This window comes from Pseudophryne corroboree, chromosome 4 (assembly GCF_028390025.1).
Source record: "Pseudophryne corroboree isolate aPseCor3 chromosome 4, aPseCor3.hap2, whole genome shotgun sequence".
NCBI lineage: Eukaryota > Metazoa > Chordata > Amphibia > Anura > Myobatrachidae > Pseudophryne > Pseudophryne corroboree.
The window spans coordinates 193803132-193822599 of NC_086447.1; the positions used below are offsets into that span (position 1 = coordinate 193803132).

The window sequence follows — 19468 nt, forward strand, 5'->3', positions numbered from 1 at the left end:
AGTTCAGAGGTAATCAGGGACAGTCAGACAATGGCTATTCACACATTGCAGATAAAGAGCTCAATATATGTGGAAGAAAGGTTTATGAGTGGCTCTCCCCGAACGCCGAAGGTTTATGTTATTTAGGAAGGACACTACTTATAACCCTTGTTCAATGATTAAACAGACCTAGCATATGTTCCAGAAATGGAAACAATGTTCAGAAAATGATAGGAATATATAGATCATGAGAATAATTTAGAATTTTATATGTCACTGACACGATTTGTTTGTGTCTTTTTCACCTACCCAGCATAACCTCAATTGAATCCAAACATCAGTGTACAAAGACGTAGGTACATGTATGTGTGAAATGTTCGTCGCAAATCAGACATTATAGGCCAAAGCACTGTCCCAGCATACTCTATAGGTTGAATGTTGTCCCACACCCAACCAGTGGTCCCGTGACCGCCGAATGCATATACAGGATGTCTCGTCCTCCTCCCTGTCTTCCCCAAATACAGTCAGGTGTCTGATTTGCGAAATGTATACATACTTGTGTCTAGGTCACCGATTATGGTATGAAATATTTTTTCTTATGTTAATAATTGATGGCAGTTATTGTTTACTGCCAAAGGGTGGACTGTCGAAGTCAAAAAAATATTACATCAAGAGAACATACAAACTACACACATTTAAGTCGCTATACTTGCAAATACGCGCAGCGAGCACAGCAAAATATGGTAACATACGCATTTACATGGACATGCCACAGAGATGGATTCGACACTTATTTCATACAGTACATAATTATAATAATATCAAGCGCCAGACATCATGATGATTTAGAATTGTATATGTAATGAAGTGGTGTCATGTATGTGTATTATTTGAATGGAACCAGATAGACCTGTCATGTTTACTATTAAAGAAACCAGCTTGATGTGTAGATTCATTTGATACTTGTTATTAAGTTGTAGTACATTGCAACACGGAATTATGATTACATGTATAAAAGCTAAAATCACTTTGTTAGAACAATGAATGTTACAGTGGACAGGGAACTCAGGCCAGCCCTTTGGATGTCTTCAAGGCTGAATCTGATTACCATATACAAAGAGAATAGTGACTCACCATGAACCCCTCCCCCAGAAACTAGATAATACTCTGCTGACCACACAGGAAGTTACTTGCTTTTTGGTCTCAGAGGATGATGCACTTGCTGCCAATTCAGTTCCTGGTTTGGTCTCAGAGGAAGATGGAGTCCCAACATTACTTTACAGAGAAAGAGATATATAAGATACATTGAGGGAATGGTATTGTATCGCTGGCATGTAACTGTATGTAACTTTATGTATTAACTGCTTACTGTATGAGTTGTAACTATAGGTATACTGTACTTTGTAATATATATTGAATCCATATCCTTTTTAATAACAAATATATACATCAACGAGCTTTGGAAATCAGATAATGTGTGGGTGTTTTGTTTTCTATTATGGGATGCAGTGTTGTGCGATGTACAGCGCACATTTATGGGATATGGTAATAAGATGTGCAGGCATTTACAATATATATTAGAGCGGGCATTTTAAATATTTGTGAGAAATCAATTTAGCATTCATAGCCTCCTCCTGGCATTGTACATCCAACTGGATCATCTGTGAGACCATCAGCCATCGGAGTATCCCTGAGGTTACTCACATTGGCAATCTCAGCTCCGTAGCTGAGGCCAGCAAGACTGCATAGAAAGACACACAACCTGGCCTCGGCAATACTAGAAAATATGGGCGTAAACCACCTTCTATCTAATTACCATCCATATTTCTAATTACACTGATTTAAGATAATTTATCATAATGTACAAAGTTATTTTGTGTGCCTATAACAAATAACATTCCTACTATTTTATTCTTGTTCTTAAATCCACAAACCCTGCTGGGATAAAGTTATATGCCACACCGCCTGGTACATATAAATCGAGGACGTCTGGAACAGCCCAGTGCGTCACAGTATAGCTTCTTCCAGTGTAACTAGGCGGAGGATTGTCTCATGTAGGGACCACAATGCTTCCATGCTAGGAGACTGCTTAGGTGAGTTCTTTACTACTGTAAGTGCATTCAAATGAGCTCACAAAGAAATGTACATATCACGTTATGACACTGATAACTAAAGACAGCTTGAATGGTCGGTTTACAGTCCTCTGCTTTACTGTAGAAATAAGGAGGTAAGTCCTGCCACTAATTATAGCTGTAGTTCTCATAGGGACTTGGATCATAATCCCGACTTGTACGAGCCCTTTGGACAGGCTGGGATGACTCTCTCTTGGGGCGGAGAGGCTTTGATGGTTGTCTCCTTGTTCCTTTGGTTGGGGACATCTTGTCACTGACCTTCCCTTTTAAAACAAAGAGAAGTAGTTAAGATGCACAGTTCCTGAATGAGATCTAATGATGTCATCTTTCTGCATACGCCTGTGACATTAGCTCATTCTATCCCAGGATACTTTCTATGTGAAGCCAACATGTAGCTCTGCTGCTCAGTTATAACTCCCAGTACCGTGAGATATAGGAGTTTGATGGGAGATTGGCAACAACTACAGAGCTGCAGGTCACGTCAAGGAGCTCAAAAGACTCATTCTATAGATATTGAGAGGCTGTGTTCATTGCTTAACTCATATGTTGTTTAAACATTTTACGTGCATACGTTGAGCCAGTTTGCGCATTTTACAATATGAAAACCAGTGTATTTCCAAATCAGCCACTATGTTGCAAGACCAATGTGATACAATGACTTTTGCTCTTTTAAATACTGTATTCTGCTGTATTGTAGAGCATGCATTAAGGTTTACATGATTATACACCATCCAATGGTAGTACATACTATTCTGTATTGTATACTGTAATACTGTAATACTGTAACTCAAACAACTAAAAGTAACAGTGGACAGTATAACCAAATGGTATGGTCCACTAGACGCTGTAGCACTTGATTGTACACACTGATCACAACACCAAACAAAGGGGTGAACTGCTCAAATGTTGTAAGAGGAAGATAGGAAACCTAACGTGTGGTGAAACGCGTAACATAGTAACATAGTAGCATAGCATTTGAGGTGGAATAGAGGCAAATTGCCCATCGTGTTCAACCTGTTTTAAGTTGTGATGATTCTACATACTTGCTAAATAATGTTTTAGGACTAGTTAGATACTATAACTCATGTTACCCCCGGACTAACCACGTTGATATTTTAAGTATTATAACCTTGGATAGCTTTTTCATTCAGAAATTTATCCATTCCTTTTTTAAATCCAATTACAGAGTCCGCCATTACCACCTTCCCTGGCAGGGAATTCCACATCCTGATTGCCCTAACAGTGAAGAACCCTTTCCTCCGTTGCGTTCGGAACTTTCTCTCTGCCCAGAAAGAAACCTGCCACCTAAAGTATATTTCTATCTTATGTACCTCTTTATTTATTTACATATCTATATGTCCTGCTCTTATGTATTTCCCTTTTCCAATGCCTTTATTCCTTAGTGTGATATATTCATTCACTTGTTAACCTTTTCCATGTAGATCCATGTGGCTACTTATCATCTTCACCACTATTTGCCCTGTAGGGCTAAACTCCCAGCGTATACATTTCCCTAGTACTTGGATTTAACACTATTTACACTAATGGAATTTTGCATAACATTGTCATTATTGTCATCTACTCTCACTTTCCCAATTTTTATTTTGTTATTTTACAAACATCACATTTCCCAACCACTATGCCTTATTACCACCCATGAGGATCATCTTCTTTTAACACAATTTGTATAATTGCTATTTTCTGTGTCTCATCACTAACGACCCCCAAAATACCTCTGGTATAAGTTTTCACATCCAACAAATCTAAAACAATATGACCCCATAGAGAGTCCAGCAACAAATGGCCCAGGCTTTGTTCTAGTCTACCTAGGTGGAGGGTGGTGTGTTTGTAGAGGGTAGAATAGTTCCACACTAGGAGAGTGGCTATGTGAATCCTGTAGTACTGTAAGTGCACTCAAATAAGCACACACAAGCAAGGCAAAAATGTGACACTAAATAAAAACAGCCCCAATGTCTGCTTACACTAGAAACAAAGTGGTTATTATGTCTACTATTTTGTCTACCACTATTAATTATAACTGTAGCTCTCACTGGTACTTGGGACACAGTCCTGACTTGTATGGGCCCATCGGTCAGGATGAGATGACTCTTTCTCAGTGTGCAGGCTCCCTGATATATTTTTCCTTGTTATTTTTACTGGAGACATCTTGCCACTGAGTTTCCCTTTATTAAAAAAAAGAAGAAAAAAAAAAGAGTGAGAAGTAGTTAGGTTGCGCAGTTTCTGCACGAGATCTAATCATTAGTGTATTCATAATGGGACCCAGGGCCGGTTCTAGACCTTGTGGCGCCCAGGGCGAAAGTTTCCTTTGGGACCCCCCCCAGGCAAAACAGGGTTAGTGCGTGCCAAAAAATAGGGGCGTGTCTTCATAGGAAAGGGGCATGACCACAGAATAGTACCTTGTGCCCCCCGTAGATTTGCCCCCAGCAGATTTGCCCCTAGCAGACGTGCCCCTAATAGTAGTGCCCCCAAAAGAAATAGTAGATATGCCCCCAGAAGACGTGCACCCTGTAGATGTGCCCCCATTAGATATGCCCCCAGTAGATTTGGCCCAAATAGATGTGCTCCCTGGTAGCACCGCTTACACACACAAAAAAAACAACAACCACACAATACTCACCAGCCCCGCTCCTGCTTCCCGACCGCTGCTGCCCCCTGTCTCTAGCCACCCGCTCCTCGGATCTATGGGAGAGACGTCATGACGCCTCTCCCATAGTGCCGCACGGACATTAGAGGTCAATTATGACCTCTAGCGTCAGAGAATGATGCCGGCTGCAGCGGGCGCCTGCTGCAGCCAGGGACTGAGATATGCGGGATGCGAGTGGGCGGCAGGCGCCTGCATGGTGATTGCGCCCGCTGGCCGCAGCGCCTCGGTGCAGGCACTGCTTGCCCGCGCCAAGAACCGCTCCATGGGACCACTCCGCACACCCTGCATTAATTTACTTATACTCATCTCTCTGGGTCCCATGTCTGCACTGGTGCCATGTTCCCGGAGCAGGGCCACAACTGGGGGGGCGCATATGCCTCGGGCACAGGATTTGAGGGGGCACAGAGCTCCAGTCCCGCAGTCTTCAACAGGCCAGGATGCATTACCACTCCCCTCCGTTAGGCTGGGTGAGGGCACTATGTTGATAGCGGAGCAATTGATACCACTCTGTGCGCACAGCAAGACCAGCAGCATGGATCAGTCTGCCGGCAGGCATTCCACCACACAGCTGTGGCCCGGCACTGAGGATAGACAGACTAGGTAGTCTGACGGCTGCAATCAAGGGACACCACAGCCAGCTACTGCCAACCCGCAGGGATAGTGGGCGAGTAAAGTGCCGGAAGGTGTATCCCCCACTAACCCCACTGGCCAGAGTGACAATTAATAGAAGCGCTGTGCCTTAACACAGACACCACAACAAACACATGGAATCAGCACAATTACTGTACTGTGCTAATCAATAGTGACATTTTGCCTTATGTGTATTTGGACTTTAACCAGCTGCTGTTATACTCTGTGCAGCCCAGGGGGCGGAAAATTACTACCTTGCCCTGGGTGACAAAACCCCTAGTTTCGACCCTGCCCAGAGACCTGCACATGTGCAGTGTTCTCTAGCACAATGCCAGGTGGGTATTCATCGGTGGTGACTGGGAGGTGGCAACAAATTAGAGATGTGCACCGGACATTTTTCGGGTTTTGTATTTTGGTTTTGGATTCGGTTCCGCGGCCGTGTTTTGTATTCGGACGCATTTTGGCAAAACCTCCCTGAATTTTTTTTGTTGGATTCAGCTTAAATCATAGAATTTGGGGGTCATTTTGATCCCATAGTATTATTAACCTCAATAACCATAATTTCCACTCATTTTCAGTATATTCTGAACACCTCACACCTCACAATATTATTTTTAGTCCTAAAATTTGCACCGAGGTCGCTGGATGACCTTGCTAAGCGACCCAAGCGGCCGACACAAACACCTGGCCCATCTAGGAGTGGCACTGCAGTGTCAGACAGGATGGCACTTCAAAAAAATAGTCCCCAATCAGCACATGATGCAAAGAAAAAAAGAGGCGCAATGAGGTAGCTGTGTGACTAAGCTAAGCGACCCAAGTGGCCGACACAAACACCTGGCCCATCTAGGAGTGGCACTGCAGTGTCAGACAGGATGGCAGATTTAAAAAATAGTCCCCAAACAGCACATGATGCAAAGAAAAAAAGAGGCGCAATGAGGTAGCTGTGTGACTAAGCTAAGCGACCCAAGTGGCCGACACAAACACCTGGCCCATCTAGGAGTGGCACTGCAGTGTCAGACAGGATGGCACTTCAAAAAAATAGTCCCCAAACAGCACATGATGCAAAGAAAAAAAGAGGCGCAATGAGGTAGCTGTGTGACTAAGCTAAGCGACCCAAGTGGCCGACACAAACACCTGGCCCATCTAGGATGCTTCCATCCTCATGTGAAGCTGAACCACTAGCCATGAACATAGGCCAGGGCCTCAGCCGTTCCTTGCCACTCCGTGTCGTAAATGGCATATTGGCAAGTTTACGCTTCTCCTCAGACGCTTTTCATTTTGATTTTTGGGTCATTTTACTAAACTTTTGTTTTTTGGATTTTACATGCTCTCTACTATGACATTGGGCATCGGTCTTGGCAGATGACATTGATGGCATTTCATCATCTCGGCCATGACTAGTGGCAGCAGCTTCAGCACGAGGTGGAAGTGGATCTTGATCTTTCCCTATTTTACCCTCCACATTTTTGTTCTCCATTTTTTAATGTGTGGAATTATATGCCAGTATCAATAGCAATGGCCTACTACTATATATACTGTGCACAACTGAAATGCACCACAGGTATGGATGGATAGTATACTTGACGACACAGAGGTAGGTAGAGCAGTGGCCTTCTGTACCGTACTCCTATATATTATATACTGGTGGTCAGCAAAATTATGCACTGTACTCCTACTATATACTACAATGTAGCACAGATATGGAGCGTTTTTCAGGCAGAGAACGTATAATACTGGTGGTCACTGTTTAGCAAAACTCTGCACTGTACTCCTCCTATATAATACTGCTGGTCCCTAGTCCCCACAATAAAGCAGTGTGAGCACAGATATATGCAGCACACTGAGCACAGATATAGAGCGTTTTTCAGGCAGACAACGTATACTGGTGGTCACTGGTCAGCAAAACTCTGCACTGTACTCCTCCTATATAATACTGCTGGTCCCCAGTCCCCACAATAAAGCAGTGTGAGCACAGATATATGCAGCACACTGAGCACAGATATGGAGCGTTTTCAGGCAGACAACGTATACTGGTGGTCACTGGTCAGCAAAACTCTGCACTGTACTCCTCCTATATAATACTGCTGGTCCCCAGTCCCCACAATAAAGCAGTGTGAGCACAGATATATGCAGCACACTGAGCACAGATATGGAGCGTTTTTCAGGCAGACTACGTATAATACTGGTGGTCACTGGTCAGCAAAACTCTGCACTGTACTCCTCCTATAATACTGCTGGTCCCCAGAATAAAGATATTTGCAGCCCCCTGAAAGTTCTGAAACAAAGTGAGAGGACGCCAGCCACGTCCTCTCACTATAATTTCCAATGCACGAGTGAAAAATGGCGGCGATGCGTGGCTCCTTATATAGAATCCGAATCTCGCGAGAATCCGACAGCGGGATGATGACGTTCGGGCGCGCTCGGGTTAACCAAGCCATACGGGAGAATCCGAGTATGCCTCGGACCCGTGTAAAATGGGTGCAGTTCGGGGGGGGTCGGATTCCGAGGAACCGAACCGGCTCATCACTACTACAAATACATGCAAATATGGGGCCTAATTCAGACTGGAACGCTGCAGCGGCAGCATTTGCAGTCTGATGCCCGGTGTAGTGTGTGCACACGCAGAAGCTGCACTGCACGTGCGCACACAGTGAGATGCGACGGCATCTCACTTGTGCGATCGCCTCTTCCTGATTGACAGTCAGAGGAAGACGCGGGGAGGTGGCGTGTCAGTGACGATGCAGCGGCCCTGGGGATGGGGTGCGGTCTGGATAACGCAGGCATGTCCGGACCGTTTGCGAGGCGGGCTGTGGCGGCTATGTGATGTCACAAGAAGCCGCTGTGATCCTAAACATGGCGGGTAGGCTGCGTAGGCAGGGAGCTTCTCGACAGGTGCGAAAGCATCGCCACTATGTGTTGCTTTTGCATGTCTGCGGTAAGTGGTGGGAGGGAGGACCTGGCATGCGGGGAGCATTAGCCCTGTGCTGGGCGTCCCCCCGCATGTCAGAGATTTTGATCATAGAGGTGTGGTTTTTTGCACATCTACGATCTGAGTTTCAGACCTCCGCTTGTTAGCTACAAAAAAAACATAATGCTTGCAGGCAAGAGCTGAAACACAGCCTGAGCTATTTGCTTGTCACTAAGCGCAAAAATGTAAAGAATAACAGGATGTTAATACCTACCGGTAAATCCTTTTCTCCTAGTCCATAGAGGATGCTGGGGTCCACTTCAGTACCATGGAGTATAGACGGTTCCGCAGGAGCCATGGGCACTTTAAGACTTTTCAAAGGGTGTGAACTGGCTCCTCCCTCTATGACCCTCCTCCAGACCTCAGTTATAGGAACTGTGCCCAGGGAGGCGGACATTTCGAGGAAAGGATTAACTTTTATACTAATGGTGAGATTCATATCAGCTCACACCTCAACCATGCCGCACAACATGGCATTCAACATAACACACGCCAACAGGCATGAACCATTTGCAGCAACATGCTGAAAACAAATGTAACACAACTTGTGTAACTATAATGAACAAAACTGCAGGTAAAGTACGCACTGGGTCGGGTGCCCAGCATCCTCTACGGACTAGGAGAAAAGGATTTACCGGTAGGTATTAAAATCCTGTTTTCTCATACGTCCTAGAGGATGCTGGGGTCCACTTCAGTACCATGGGGTTATACCAAAGCTCCAGTACGGACGGGAGAGTGCGGATGACCTTGCAGCACCAATTGACCAAACTTGAGGTCCTCATCGGCCAAAGTGTCAAACTTATAAAATTTAGCAAATGTGTCTGACCCTGACCAAGTAGCTGCTCAGCAAAGTTGTAAAGCCGAGACCCCCCGGGCAGCCGCCCAGGATGAGCCCACTTTCCTAGTAGAATGGGCTTTCACCGACTTCGGTACCGGCAAGTCTGCCGTAGAATGAGCGTGCTGAATCGTCCCTCTGATCCAGCGCGCAATAGTCTGCTTAGAAGCAGGACACCCAATCTTGTTGGGAGCATAAAGGACAAAAAGAGCCTCTGTTTTCCGTATCCGAGCTGTTCTAGCGACATAAATCATCAAAGCTCTAACCACATCTAGAGACTTTGACTCAGTGAAAGTGTCAGTAACTATTGGCACCACAATAGGTTGGTTTATGTGGAAAGATGAAACCACCTTTGGAAGAAAATGTTGGCGAGTTCTCAACTCCGCCCTATCTTCATGGAAGATCAGGTAAGGGCTCTTATGAGACAAGGCCCCCAACTCAGACACCCGCCTCGCGGATGCCAAGGCCAATCCATCACCACTTTGAGAAACTTCAATTCTATCCCCTGCAGAGGTTCAAACCAATCTGATTGAAGGTATACAACAATTTAACGGAAGAAAATACTCGTATGAGCGCTCACTAATAAGAAAATAAATGATACATTCCTTATATATCCACAATAGTAGTCCTTAGTCTCCGTCTTCAAAAAGTGGTTTTAGTGGAGGGTTTATTCAGCTCCAGTCCAATGTATGAAACAAGAAAAAAAGAAGAACAAATGTGTAGAAATATCTTGAATCTGTTTCATAACATATAGCCAACTGGACCCCCAAAGGAAAATTCAGAAGATCTGCGGCTCGTACCCCAACTCACAATCGAATGTTTAATACTGTGCACGTAACAGTTTCTTTATCCCACGATCTTGTATAACCTCTCCCTGAAGATTCCTATCTCACAGTGGTATGACCCAAAAATATATATAACAATATCAGACCACACGGGACCTCCACTAGAAATTGTGTAGAAGAGATGCGTACCCAACTCACTTGAGAGAGGGAAGATGACAAGCCTCAAAAGGTTTGTTTGGTTTAGTCAAAACGGCGGCTTCATACGCATCTCCTTAGTCTTCTCTTAATCCTGGAATTTCTCAGTTCCCGTGAGTTATATGGAAAAAGAGTGATACACAATGTGTAGAGATGTCTTATGGCTATTAACCTAAATAGCCCTCTAAATCCCAAGGAAAGATAGCATTAATAAATAGGGCGTACCCCAACTCACAATGTGGAATTCCACTAAACGTGTGTAATGGTTTCTTTGTGATAAAACCCAGTGTAACCTCCACCGAAATGTATATGGGGGGTGCGTACCCAACTCACTTATGAGGAAGGGAATGCCCCACCCAATAAAGGTTTCTTTTATCTTGTTTATAGATGGTGCGTACCCTACTCACACGAACAAATAGAAATCTCCCTCCTATCTGGGTTTCTTTCGTCCGTGATGTCTTATGGCAATAATTCACAAAGAGTGCAACATCCAGTGAAGAAAACCAATAAAAAATCTTTTCCAAGGAAACCAGTCCACAGGGATAAAAAATAAGTCTTTTATATATTCTTCTTAAAATTGAGTTACATACACCCCATAGTTGGAGTAGAAATACATGCACTTAATACATACATCATAATAATAAAAAAGGAAAAAAGATGTCTAAAAAAATCGGGTTCCACAGAAGGAAAAAATAACCACCATACACAGCAAGCGGGGAAGTCTGGACCCCCTAAAAACGTGAATGGTAGAAACAATACCTTCAGGTCCCCAAGATGATTAAAAGATATTCCAGGTCACAATACCAGTATCTGTCGACGCGTTTCGGCTCTAATTGGAGCCTTTGTCAGGACATAATCCAGCGCGCAATAGTCTGCTTAGAAGCAGGACACCCAATCTTGTTGGGAGCATAAAGGACAAAAAGAGCCTCTGTTTTCCGTATCCGAGCTGTTCTAGCGACATAAATCTTCAAAGCTCTAACCACATCTAGAGACTTTGACTCAGTGAAAGTGTCAGTAACTATTGGCACCACAGTTGGTTTATGTGGAAAGATGAAAGCACCTTTGGAAGAAAATGTTGGCGAGTTCTCAACTCCGCCCTATCTTCATGGAAGATCAGGTAAGGGCTCTTATGAGACAAGGCCCCAACTCAGACACCCGCCTCGTGGATGCCAAGGCCAATCCATCACCACTTTCCAAGTGAGAAACTTCAATTCTATCCCCTGCAGAGGTTCAAACCAATCTGATTGAAGGAACTGCAACACCACATTAAGATCCCATGGTGCCACTGGAGGCACAAATGGAGGCTGGATGTGCAGAACCCCTTTCACGAATGTCTGAACTTCTGGAAGGGAGGTCAATTGTTTTTGAAAGAAAGCTGACAAGGCCAAAATCTGGACTTTGATTGATCCCAATCTAAGGCCCGCATCCACACCAGCCTGCAGAAAATGGAGAAAACGTCCCAATTCAAACTTTTCCATTGGAGCCTTCTTGGATTCACATCAAGACACATATTTTCTCCAAATACGGTGGTAATGTTTAGACGTTACTACTTTCCTGGCCTGAATAAGAGTAGGGATGACTTCCCTGGGAATACCCTTTCAGGCTAGGATCCGGCGCTCAACAGCCATGCCGTCAAACGTAGTCGCGGTAAGTCTTGATACACACATGGCCCCTGCTGTAGTAGGTCCTCTCGAGGAGGAAGAGGCTGAGGATTTTCTATGAGCAACTCCTGAAGATCTGGATACCAAGCCCTCCTTGGCCAGTCTGGGGCAATGAAGACTGCTCAAACTCTTGTTCTTCTTATTATTCTGAGAACGTTTGGAATCAGTGGAAGTGGAGGGAACATATATACCGACCGAAACACCCACAGGGTCACCAGTGCATCCACTGCTATTGCTTGAGGGTCTCTCGACCTGGAACAATATCTCTGAAGCTTCTTGTTTAGACGAGATGCCATCATGTCTACTTGAGGAACTCCCCAACGACTTGTCACCTCTGCGAAGACTTCTTGGTGGAGGCCCCACTCTCCTGGATGGAGATCGTGTCTGCTGAGGAAGTCTGCTTCCCAGTTGTCCACTCCCGGAATGAAAATTGCTGACAGAGCTCTTGCATGTCTTTCTGCCCAGAGGATAATCCTTGTCACCTCTGCCATTGTCGCTCTGCTTTTCGTTCCGCCTTGCCTGTTTACGTATGTGACTGCCGTTACATTGTACGACTGGATCTGCACGGGATGATCTTGAAGAAGATGTACCGCTTGTAGAAGGCCGTTGTAAATGGCTCTCAATTCCAGAACGTTTATGTGAAGGCAGGCTTCCTGACTTGACCATTTTCCTTGGAAGCTTTCCCCCTGTGTGACAGCTCCCCAGCCTCGGAGACTTGCATCCGTGGTTACCAGGACCCAGTCCTGAATCCCGAACCTGCGTCCCTCTAGTAGGTGAGAACTGTGTAGCCACCACAGGAGCAAAATCCTGGCTTTGGAGGACAGGATTATCTTCCGGTGCATGTGTAGGTGGGATCCGGACCACTTGTCCAACAGGTCCCACTGGAATACTCTGGCATGAAATCGGCCAAACTGTATGGCCTCGTTTCAATATTTATTTGACCAATTTCTGGATTTCCAGAGCCTTTTCCACTGGAAGAAATACGCTCTGTACTTCTGTGTCCAGAATCATCCCTAAAAAGGACAATCTTATCGTTGGTTCCAGCTGTGACTTTGGAAAATTTATGATCCAACCGTGTTGTTGGAGTACTGACAGGGAGAGTGCGATGTTCTGCACCAACTGTTCCCTGGATCTCGCTTTTATCAGGAGATCGTCCAGATAAGGAATTATATTGACTCCTTTTTGACGAAGGAGGACCATCATCTCCGCCATCACCTTGGTGAATACCCTCGGTGCCGTGGAGAGTCCGAACGGCAACGTCTGGAACTGGTAATGGCAATCCTGTACTGCGAATCTCAGATAAGCTTGGTGAAGAGGATAAATGGGAACATGCAAGTAAGCATCCTTTATGTCTACAGACACCATGAAGTCCCCCTCCTCCAGACTGGAAATCACTGCCCTCAGGGATTCCATCTTGAACTTGAACCTTTTCAGGTAGAGATTCAGATTTTTCAGGTTTAAAATAGGTCTGACCGAGCCATCCGGCTTCATAACTATGAAGAGGCTTGAATAAAACCTTCTCCTCTTTGTGACAAAGGTACCAGGACAATGACCTGATCCTGACATAGTTTTTGAATTGCCGTTGTTACTGCCTCTCTTTCTGGAAGAGAAGCTGGCAAGGTCGATTTGAAAAATCGGCATGGTGGACGTCTTGAAACTCCAGTCTGTACCCTTGGAAGACTATTTGTAAGACCCATGGGTCCAGGCCAGATTGAATCCAAATTTGACTGAAGAGTTTCAGACGTGCGCCCACCCGAGCGGACTCCCGCAAGGGAGCCCCAGCGTCATGCTGTAGATTTGGCAGAAGTAGGGGTTGACTTCTGCTCCTGGGATCCTGGAGATGCTGCGGATTTCTTTCCTTTTCCCCTTCCCCTACCTGCAAAGAAGGGGGAACCTTTGGCCTTTTTGTATTTGTTGGGCCGAAAGGACTGCATGTGAGAGTGATGTGTCTTTTTCGCCGGTGCAGGAGCATAAGGCAAGAATGTCAACTTACCTGCGGTAGCCGCCGAGACTAACGCATCCAGCCCATCACCAAATAAGGCCTCACCTTTATACGGGAGAGCCTCCATATTTCTTTTGGAATCTGCATCAGCATTCCACTGGCGAATCCACAACGCCCTCCGAGCCGATACTGCCATGGTAGCGGCTGTTGAACCCAAGAGTCCAATATCCTTCATAGCTTCCAGCATGTATGCTGCAGCGTCTTTTATATTACCTAATGTTAGGAGTATCTCGTCTCTATCAATCGTGTCAATTTCTGATGACAGGTTATCAGACCATTTTTCAATAGCACGACTCACCCATGCACAAGCAATGGTGGGTCTGAGCAGCGTACCATTGGCCACATAAATAGATTTTAACATGGTCTCCATTTTGCGGTCTGCCGGCTCCTTTAGTGAAGCCGTCCCAGGTGCAGGGAGAATCACCTTTTTTGTCAACCTTGACAGTGCACTGTCTAACACCGGGGGTGACTCCCTTCTTTTCCTGTCCTCTAAAGGAAAGGGATAAGCAATTTGAATCCTTTTGGGAATACAAAATTTATTTTCAGGATTCACCCACACTCCCTCAAAAAGAGTATTGAGCTCGTGGGAAGGAGGGAAAGTTAACTTACATTTCTTTTCCTTATAGAAATAAGCCTTCTCCTGAGGTACAGTAGGGGCTTCCGTAACTTCTAAAACCTCCTTTATAGCAACAATTATATATTGTATGTTTTTTGCCAATATAGGATCTACCTCCCTGGAATCACTATCATCGACACAAGAATCAGAGTCCGTGTCGGTATCAGTATGTACAACCTATAGATTGTAAGCTTGCGAGCAGGGCCTTCCTACCTCTGTCTGTCTGTTTTTTACCCAGTTTTGTTCTATTACTGTTGTTCTAATTGTAAAGCGCAACGGAATATGCTGCGCTATATAAGAAACTGTTAATAAATAAATAAATAAATAATGTTTGCAAACGGTCTTTTATGTGACCCAGAGGGGTCGCCTGCGGATGAGACAGCAGAACCCTGAAAAATCACATCTTCAACTGATTTTCCCCAACTTTCTGCATGAGACTCAGACTTATCTAATCTCCTACTGGTATGATTCACACTATCACATATTTCTTTCAGCCATGCAGGCTCATGGTGTGTCGGCAGCGCCACCACATTGCAACTCTGTGTCCCTAAAATGGCTCCCTCAGGGGAAGAACTTCCTGCCTCAGACATGTCACACACGTGTACCAACACACCACAGACACTCCGGGACTTATAGGGGACAGACCCACAGTAAAATCTGTCAGAAGGACACAGATAGGAGCAGCCAATTCACAAACCCAGCGCCAGTAACACAATGCCTGTGAAACACAAAATGCCCACTGACATACAGCGCTTTTTTTTATATGCAATACACAATGTAAAGCACCAAATTCACTGTCCCCCCCCCCCCCCCCCCCGTGCCCTGCACCCTGCAGTGCCTGTGTATGAGTGGGCAACATTGCGCACTGCGCTCCCGCCAGCCACGTGGTACCTTTAGCCATCACCTTGATTGAAGATCTGTCTTTTTACACTTACCTGTCTTCTGACTTCTGGCTCTGCAAGGGGGGTGACGGCGTGCTGTGGGAGTGAGCATCTAGGCGCAGCTAGCGTTCAGTACCCTTCAGGAGCTAATGGTGTCCTGTCAGCCAGAAGCAGAGCCATGAAACTTTTTAGGAAGTTGGTTCCTACTTCTGCCCCCTCAGTCCCACGAAGCAGGGAGACTGTTGCCAGTAGTTCTCCCTGAAAATAAAAACCTAACATAAGTCTTTTCAGAGAAACTCAGTAGAGCTCCCCTAGAGTGCATCCAGTCTGCCTGGGCACATTTCTAAAACTGAGGTCTGAAGGAGGGGCATAGAGGGAGGGGCCAGTTCACACCCTTTGAAAAGTCTTAAAGTGCCCGTGGCTCCTGCTGAACCGTCTATACCCCTGGTACTGAAGTGGATCCCAGCATCCTCTAGGACGTATGAGAAAATAAAAATAACAATATCCCCTCCCTTTCAACAGCAGCCCAGCCTGCACATAATTGGTCTGATCTTCTGGGAAAGGGATTTCGCTAAGAAATTGATCAGACTGCATCATCTGTAGAGTTCTGACCCAATGCTGAGTAGCCATTGGCTACCAACATAATACAGTGTGAATATAGGGCATGTACTGTGAGTGTACCACTACAAGTACCAGTTGCACATGAAGTGCTAGTGCATACTCACTGGTAGTGGCCCAAGTGTGCACTGTATGTGTGGCCCCGCTAATAAATGAAAAATGACTGCCCTCAATATCAAATAAATAAATAATGATCCCACTATTAAATAAATAACTAACCCACTATCAAATAAATAATGCCCCCATAACAAATGATGGTATTGAGCTTATTTCATTTCATGTCCAGTGCTCCATGTGAGCGGCCTCCTGGTTTTCTGTTCCCATCCCCCTTCTCCTCATTCGGTAAAGTCAGAACAAGTCTTACTGGGACCGCCCTCACAGCGTATACATATTATGTTTCACTATCATTGTAATTATGGGCCTGATTCAGAGGTGAATGCACAGCAATATGAATATATGTAATGCAGCAGAAAGTGTCTCCTCCTGGCATTGTACATCCAACTGGATCATCTGTGAGACCATCAGCCATCGGAGTATCCCTGAGGTTACTCACATTGGCACTCTCAGCTCCGTAGCTGAGGCCAGGAAGACTGCATAGAAAGACACACAACCTGGCCTCGGCAATCCTTGAAAACACGGGCGCAAACCACCATCTATAATTACCATCCATGCTTATGTATAAAGTTATATTGTGTGCCTATAACAAACAACATTCCTACTATTTTATTATTCTTTAACTCCACAAAACCTTGCTGGGATAAAGTTATATGCCACACCGCCTGGTACATATAAATCAAGGAAGTCTGGAACAGCCCAGTGCGTCACAGTATAGCTTCTTCCAGTGTAAGTAGGCGGAGGATTGTCTCATGGTGGTAGCACAATGCTTCCATGCTAGGAGACTGCATAGGTGAGCTCTTTACTACTGTAAGTGCATTCAAATGAGCTCACATAGAAATGTAAATGTAACGTTATGACACTGATAACTAAAGACAGCCCGAATAGTCGGCTTACAGTCCTCTGCTTTACTGTAGAAATAAGGAGGTAAGTACTGCAACTAATTATAACTGTAGTTCTCATAGGTACTTGGATCATAATCCCGACTTGTACGAGCTGTTTGGTCAGGCTGGGATGATTCTCTCTCGGGGTGGAGAGGCTTTAATGGTTGGCTCCTTGTTCCTTTGGTTGGGGACATCTTGTCACTGACCTTCCCTTTTAAAACAAAGAGAAGTAGTTAAGGTGCACAGTTCCTGAATGAGATCTAACGATGGCATCCTTCTGCATACGCCTGTGACATTAGCTCATTCTATCCCAGGATACTTTCTATGTGAAGCCAACATGTAGCTCTGCTGCTGTTGCTCAGTTATAACTCCCAGTACCGTGAGCTATAGGAGTTTGATTAACAACAAGCTGCAGTTCACCTGAGAGAGCTGTAAAGACTCATACTATAGGTATGGAAAGCTCTGTGAGTTCATTACTTTACTCATGCGTTGTTTATACATTTTGCGGTCATGTGCAGACAGAGGCGTATCTAGAAAGGAGGGGACCCATGTGCAGTCTCCGTGTGTGGGCCCCCTCCTCTCTAGATATTGCCTCACAGCAATCATTTATCACCAGTATAACAAAAGTATGCCTTACTGTATATCAGTGGGACTGGAAACCTTCATGAAAGGCCGTAGCCGGCAGAACCGCTGTTAGCGCTTTGAGCACTGAGACTCTACAGTGCATGCATAGGACTCCGCAAAAAATGGCAGCTACGCCATTTTTCCAGAGTCCTGCGCATGCGCTGTGCACTCTGGCACTGTTTCAGAGTCTCTAGTGCTCAGTGTGCTAGCAGCGGCGGTGACGGCTACGGGAGAGGAGGCGGCCAACACACGGTCACCGATGGACGCTGAAAAGGCAAGTATAGAAGAAATGGGTGCAGTGTGTGCAGTGTGGGCCCCCTCTGGACCCAGCACACACTGCACCCATTATAGATAAGCCAGTGTGTGCAGAGCCAGATTGCGTATTTTACACTATGAAAACTGATGTATTTCCAAATCAGCCACTATGTTGCAAGACCAATGTGATACAATGACTTTTGCTCTTTTAAATACTGTATTCTGCTGTATTGTAGAGCATGCATTAAAGTTCACATAGTTACACACGATCCAATGGTTGTACATACTATTCTATATTGTATACTGTAATACTGTAACTCAAAACAAAACAAAAGTAACAGTAGACAGTATAACCAAATGCTACAGTCCACTAGACCCTGTATAACTTGATTGCACACACTGATCACAACACCAAACAAAGGGATGAACTGCTCAAATGTTGTTAGATGCGTGTGGTGAAACGCGTCTGGCCAGAAAGAAACCTGCCACCTAAAGTATATTTCTATGTTATGTACCTCTTTATTTAGTTATATATCTATATGTCCTGCACTTATGTATTTCCCTTTTCCAATTTCATTATTCCTTAGTATGATATATTCATTCATTGTTAACCTTTTCCTTGTAGATTCATCTTGCTACTTATCGTCTCCACCACTGTTTGCCCTGTAGGGCTAACCTCCCAGTGTATAAATTACATAGTAACATAGTAACATAGTTGATGAGGTTGAAAAAAGACCAGTAGTCCACCAAGTTCAACCTGAATTATATTATATTCCTTATTCTAATCTGGCTAAAGGCAATATCTTTGGATATCTTTTTCCATTAGAAATTTATCTAACACATTTTTTAACGTATTGACTGAGTGCGCCATTACAATCTTCTCTGACAGTGAATTTCATATTCGTATTGCCCTTACAGTGAAGAATCCTTTCCTGCGCTGAGTACGAAATTTCCTCTCCTCAAGCCTTAGTGGGTGTCCGCGTGTTTTGTGTAGAGGTCTCTTAATAAACAAAATCCCCTGATAGCTCTGTATATTATCCCTTTATATATTTGTAAATATATTAATCATATCTCTTCTTAGTCGACTCATTTCTAGTGAAAACACATCTAACCTAGAAAGCCTCTCCTCATAGGGGGTCATTCCGAGTTGATCGCTCGCTGTGCAGCGTTTAGGCAAAAAAAGTAATTTCTGCGCATGCGTATGCGGCGCATCGTACTATTACAACGAACGTTGTAGTTTCACACAAGGTCTTGCGAAGCTTTTCAGTCGCACTGCTGGCCGCAGAGTGATTGACAGGAAGAGGGCGTTTCTGGGTGTCAACTGACCGTTTTCAGGGAGTGTTCGAAAAAACGCAGGCGTGCCAGGAAAAATGAAGGTGTGTCTGGGCGAACGCAGGGCGTGTTCGTGATGTCTAAACAGGAACTGAACAGTCTGAAGTAATCGCAAGTGCTGAGTAGGTCTGAAGCTACTCTGAAACTGCACAAAATAATTTTGTAGCCGCTCTGCAATCCTTTCGTTCGCACTCGGAATGACCCCCTAAGTCCAGTGTTTCCAACCCCTTAATCAATTTGGTAGCTCACCTCTGAACCCTTTCAAGTTCTAATACAGTATTTCTCTTTTATA

At 44.8% G+C, this 19468-nt stretch overlaps 1 protein-coding gene across 10 annotated transcripts in view; it reads right to left on the minus strand.

The window, feature by feature from the left end:
• Positions 1-795: 795 nt before the first annotated feature.
• Positions 796-19468, minus strand: part of ANKMY1 (ankyrin repeat and MYND domain containing 1) — a 301516-nt gene continuing 282843 nt past the window's right edge. For 5 of the 10 annotated variants that reach the window (XM_063915678.1, XM_063915679.1, XM_063915684.1 and 2 more), the window contains 3 exons: positions 17051-17176; positions 4163-4294; positions 803-2374 (listed from right to left, as the gene is read on the minus strand). In XM_063915678.1, the coding sequence (XP_063771748.1) occupies positions 2220-2374; positions 4163-4294; positions 17051-17176 (413 nt within the window). In that variant the 3' untranslated portion in view covers positions 803-2219. Of the gene's footprint in view, positions 2375-4162; positions 4295-17050; positions 17177-19468 lie in introns of all 10 variants that reach the window. The other 5 variants (XM_063915682.1, XM_063915681.1, XM_063915687.1 and 2 more) reach the window with 4 other exon arrangements.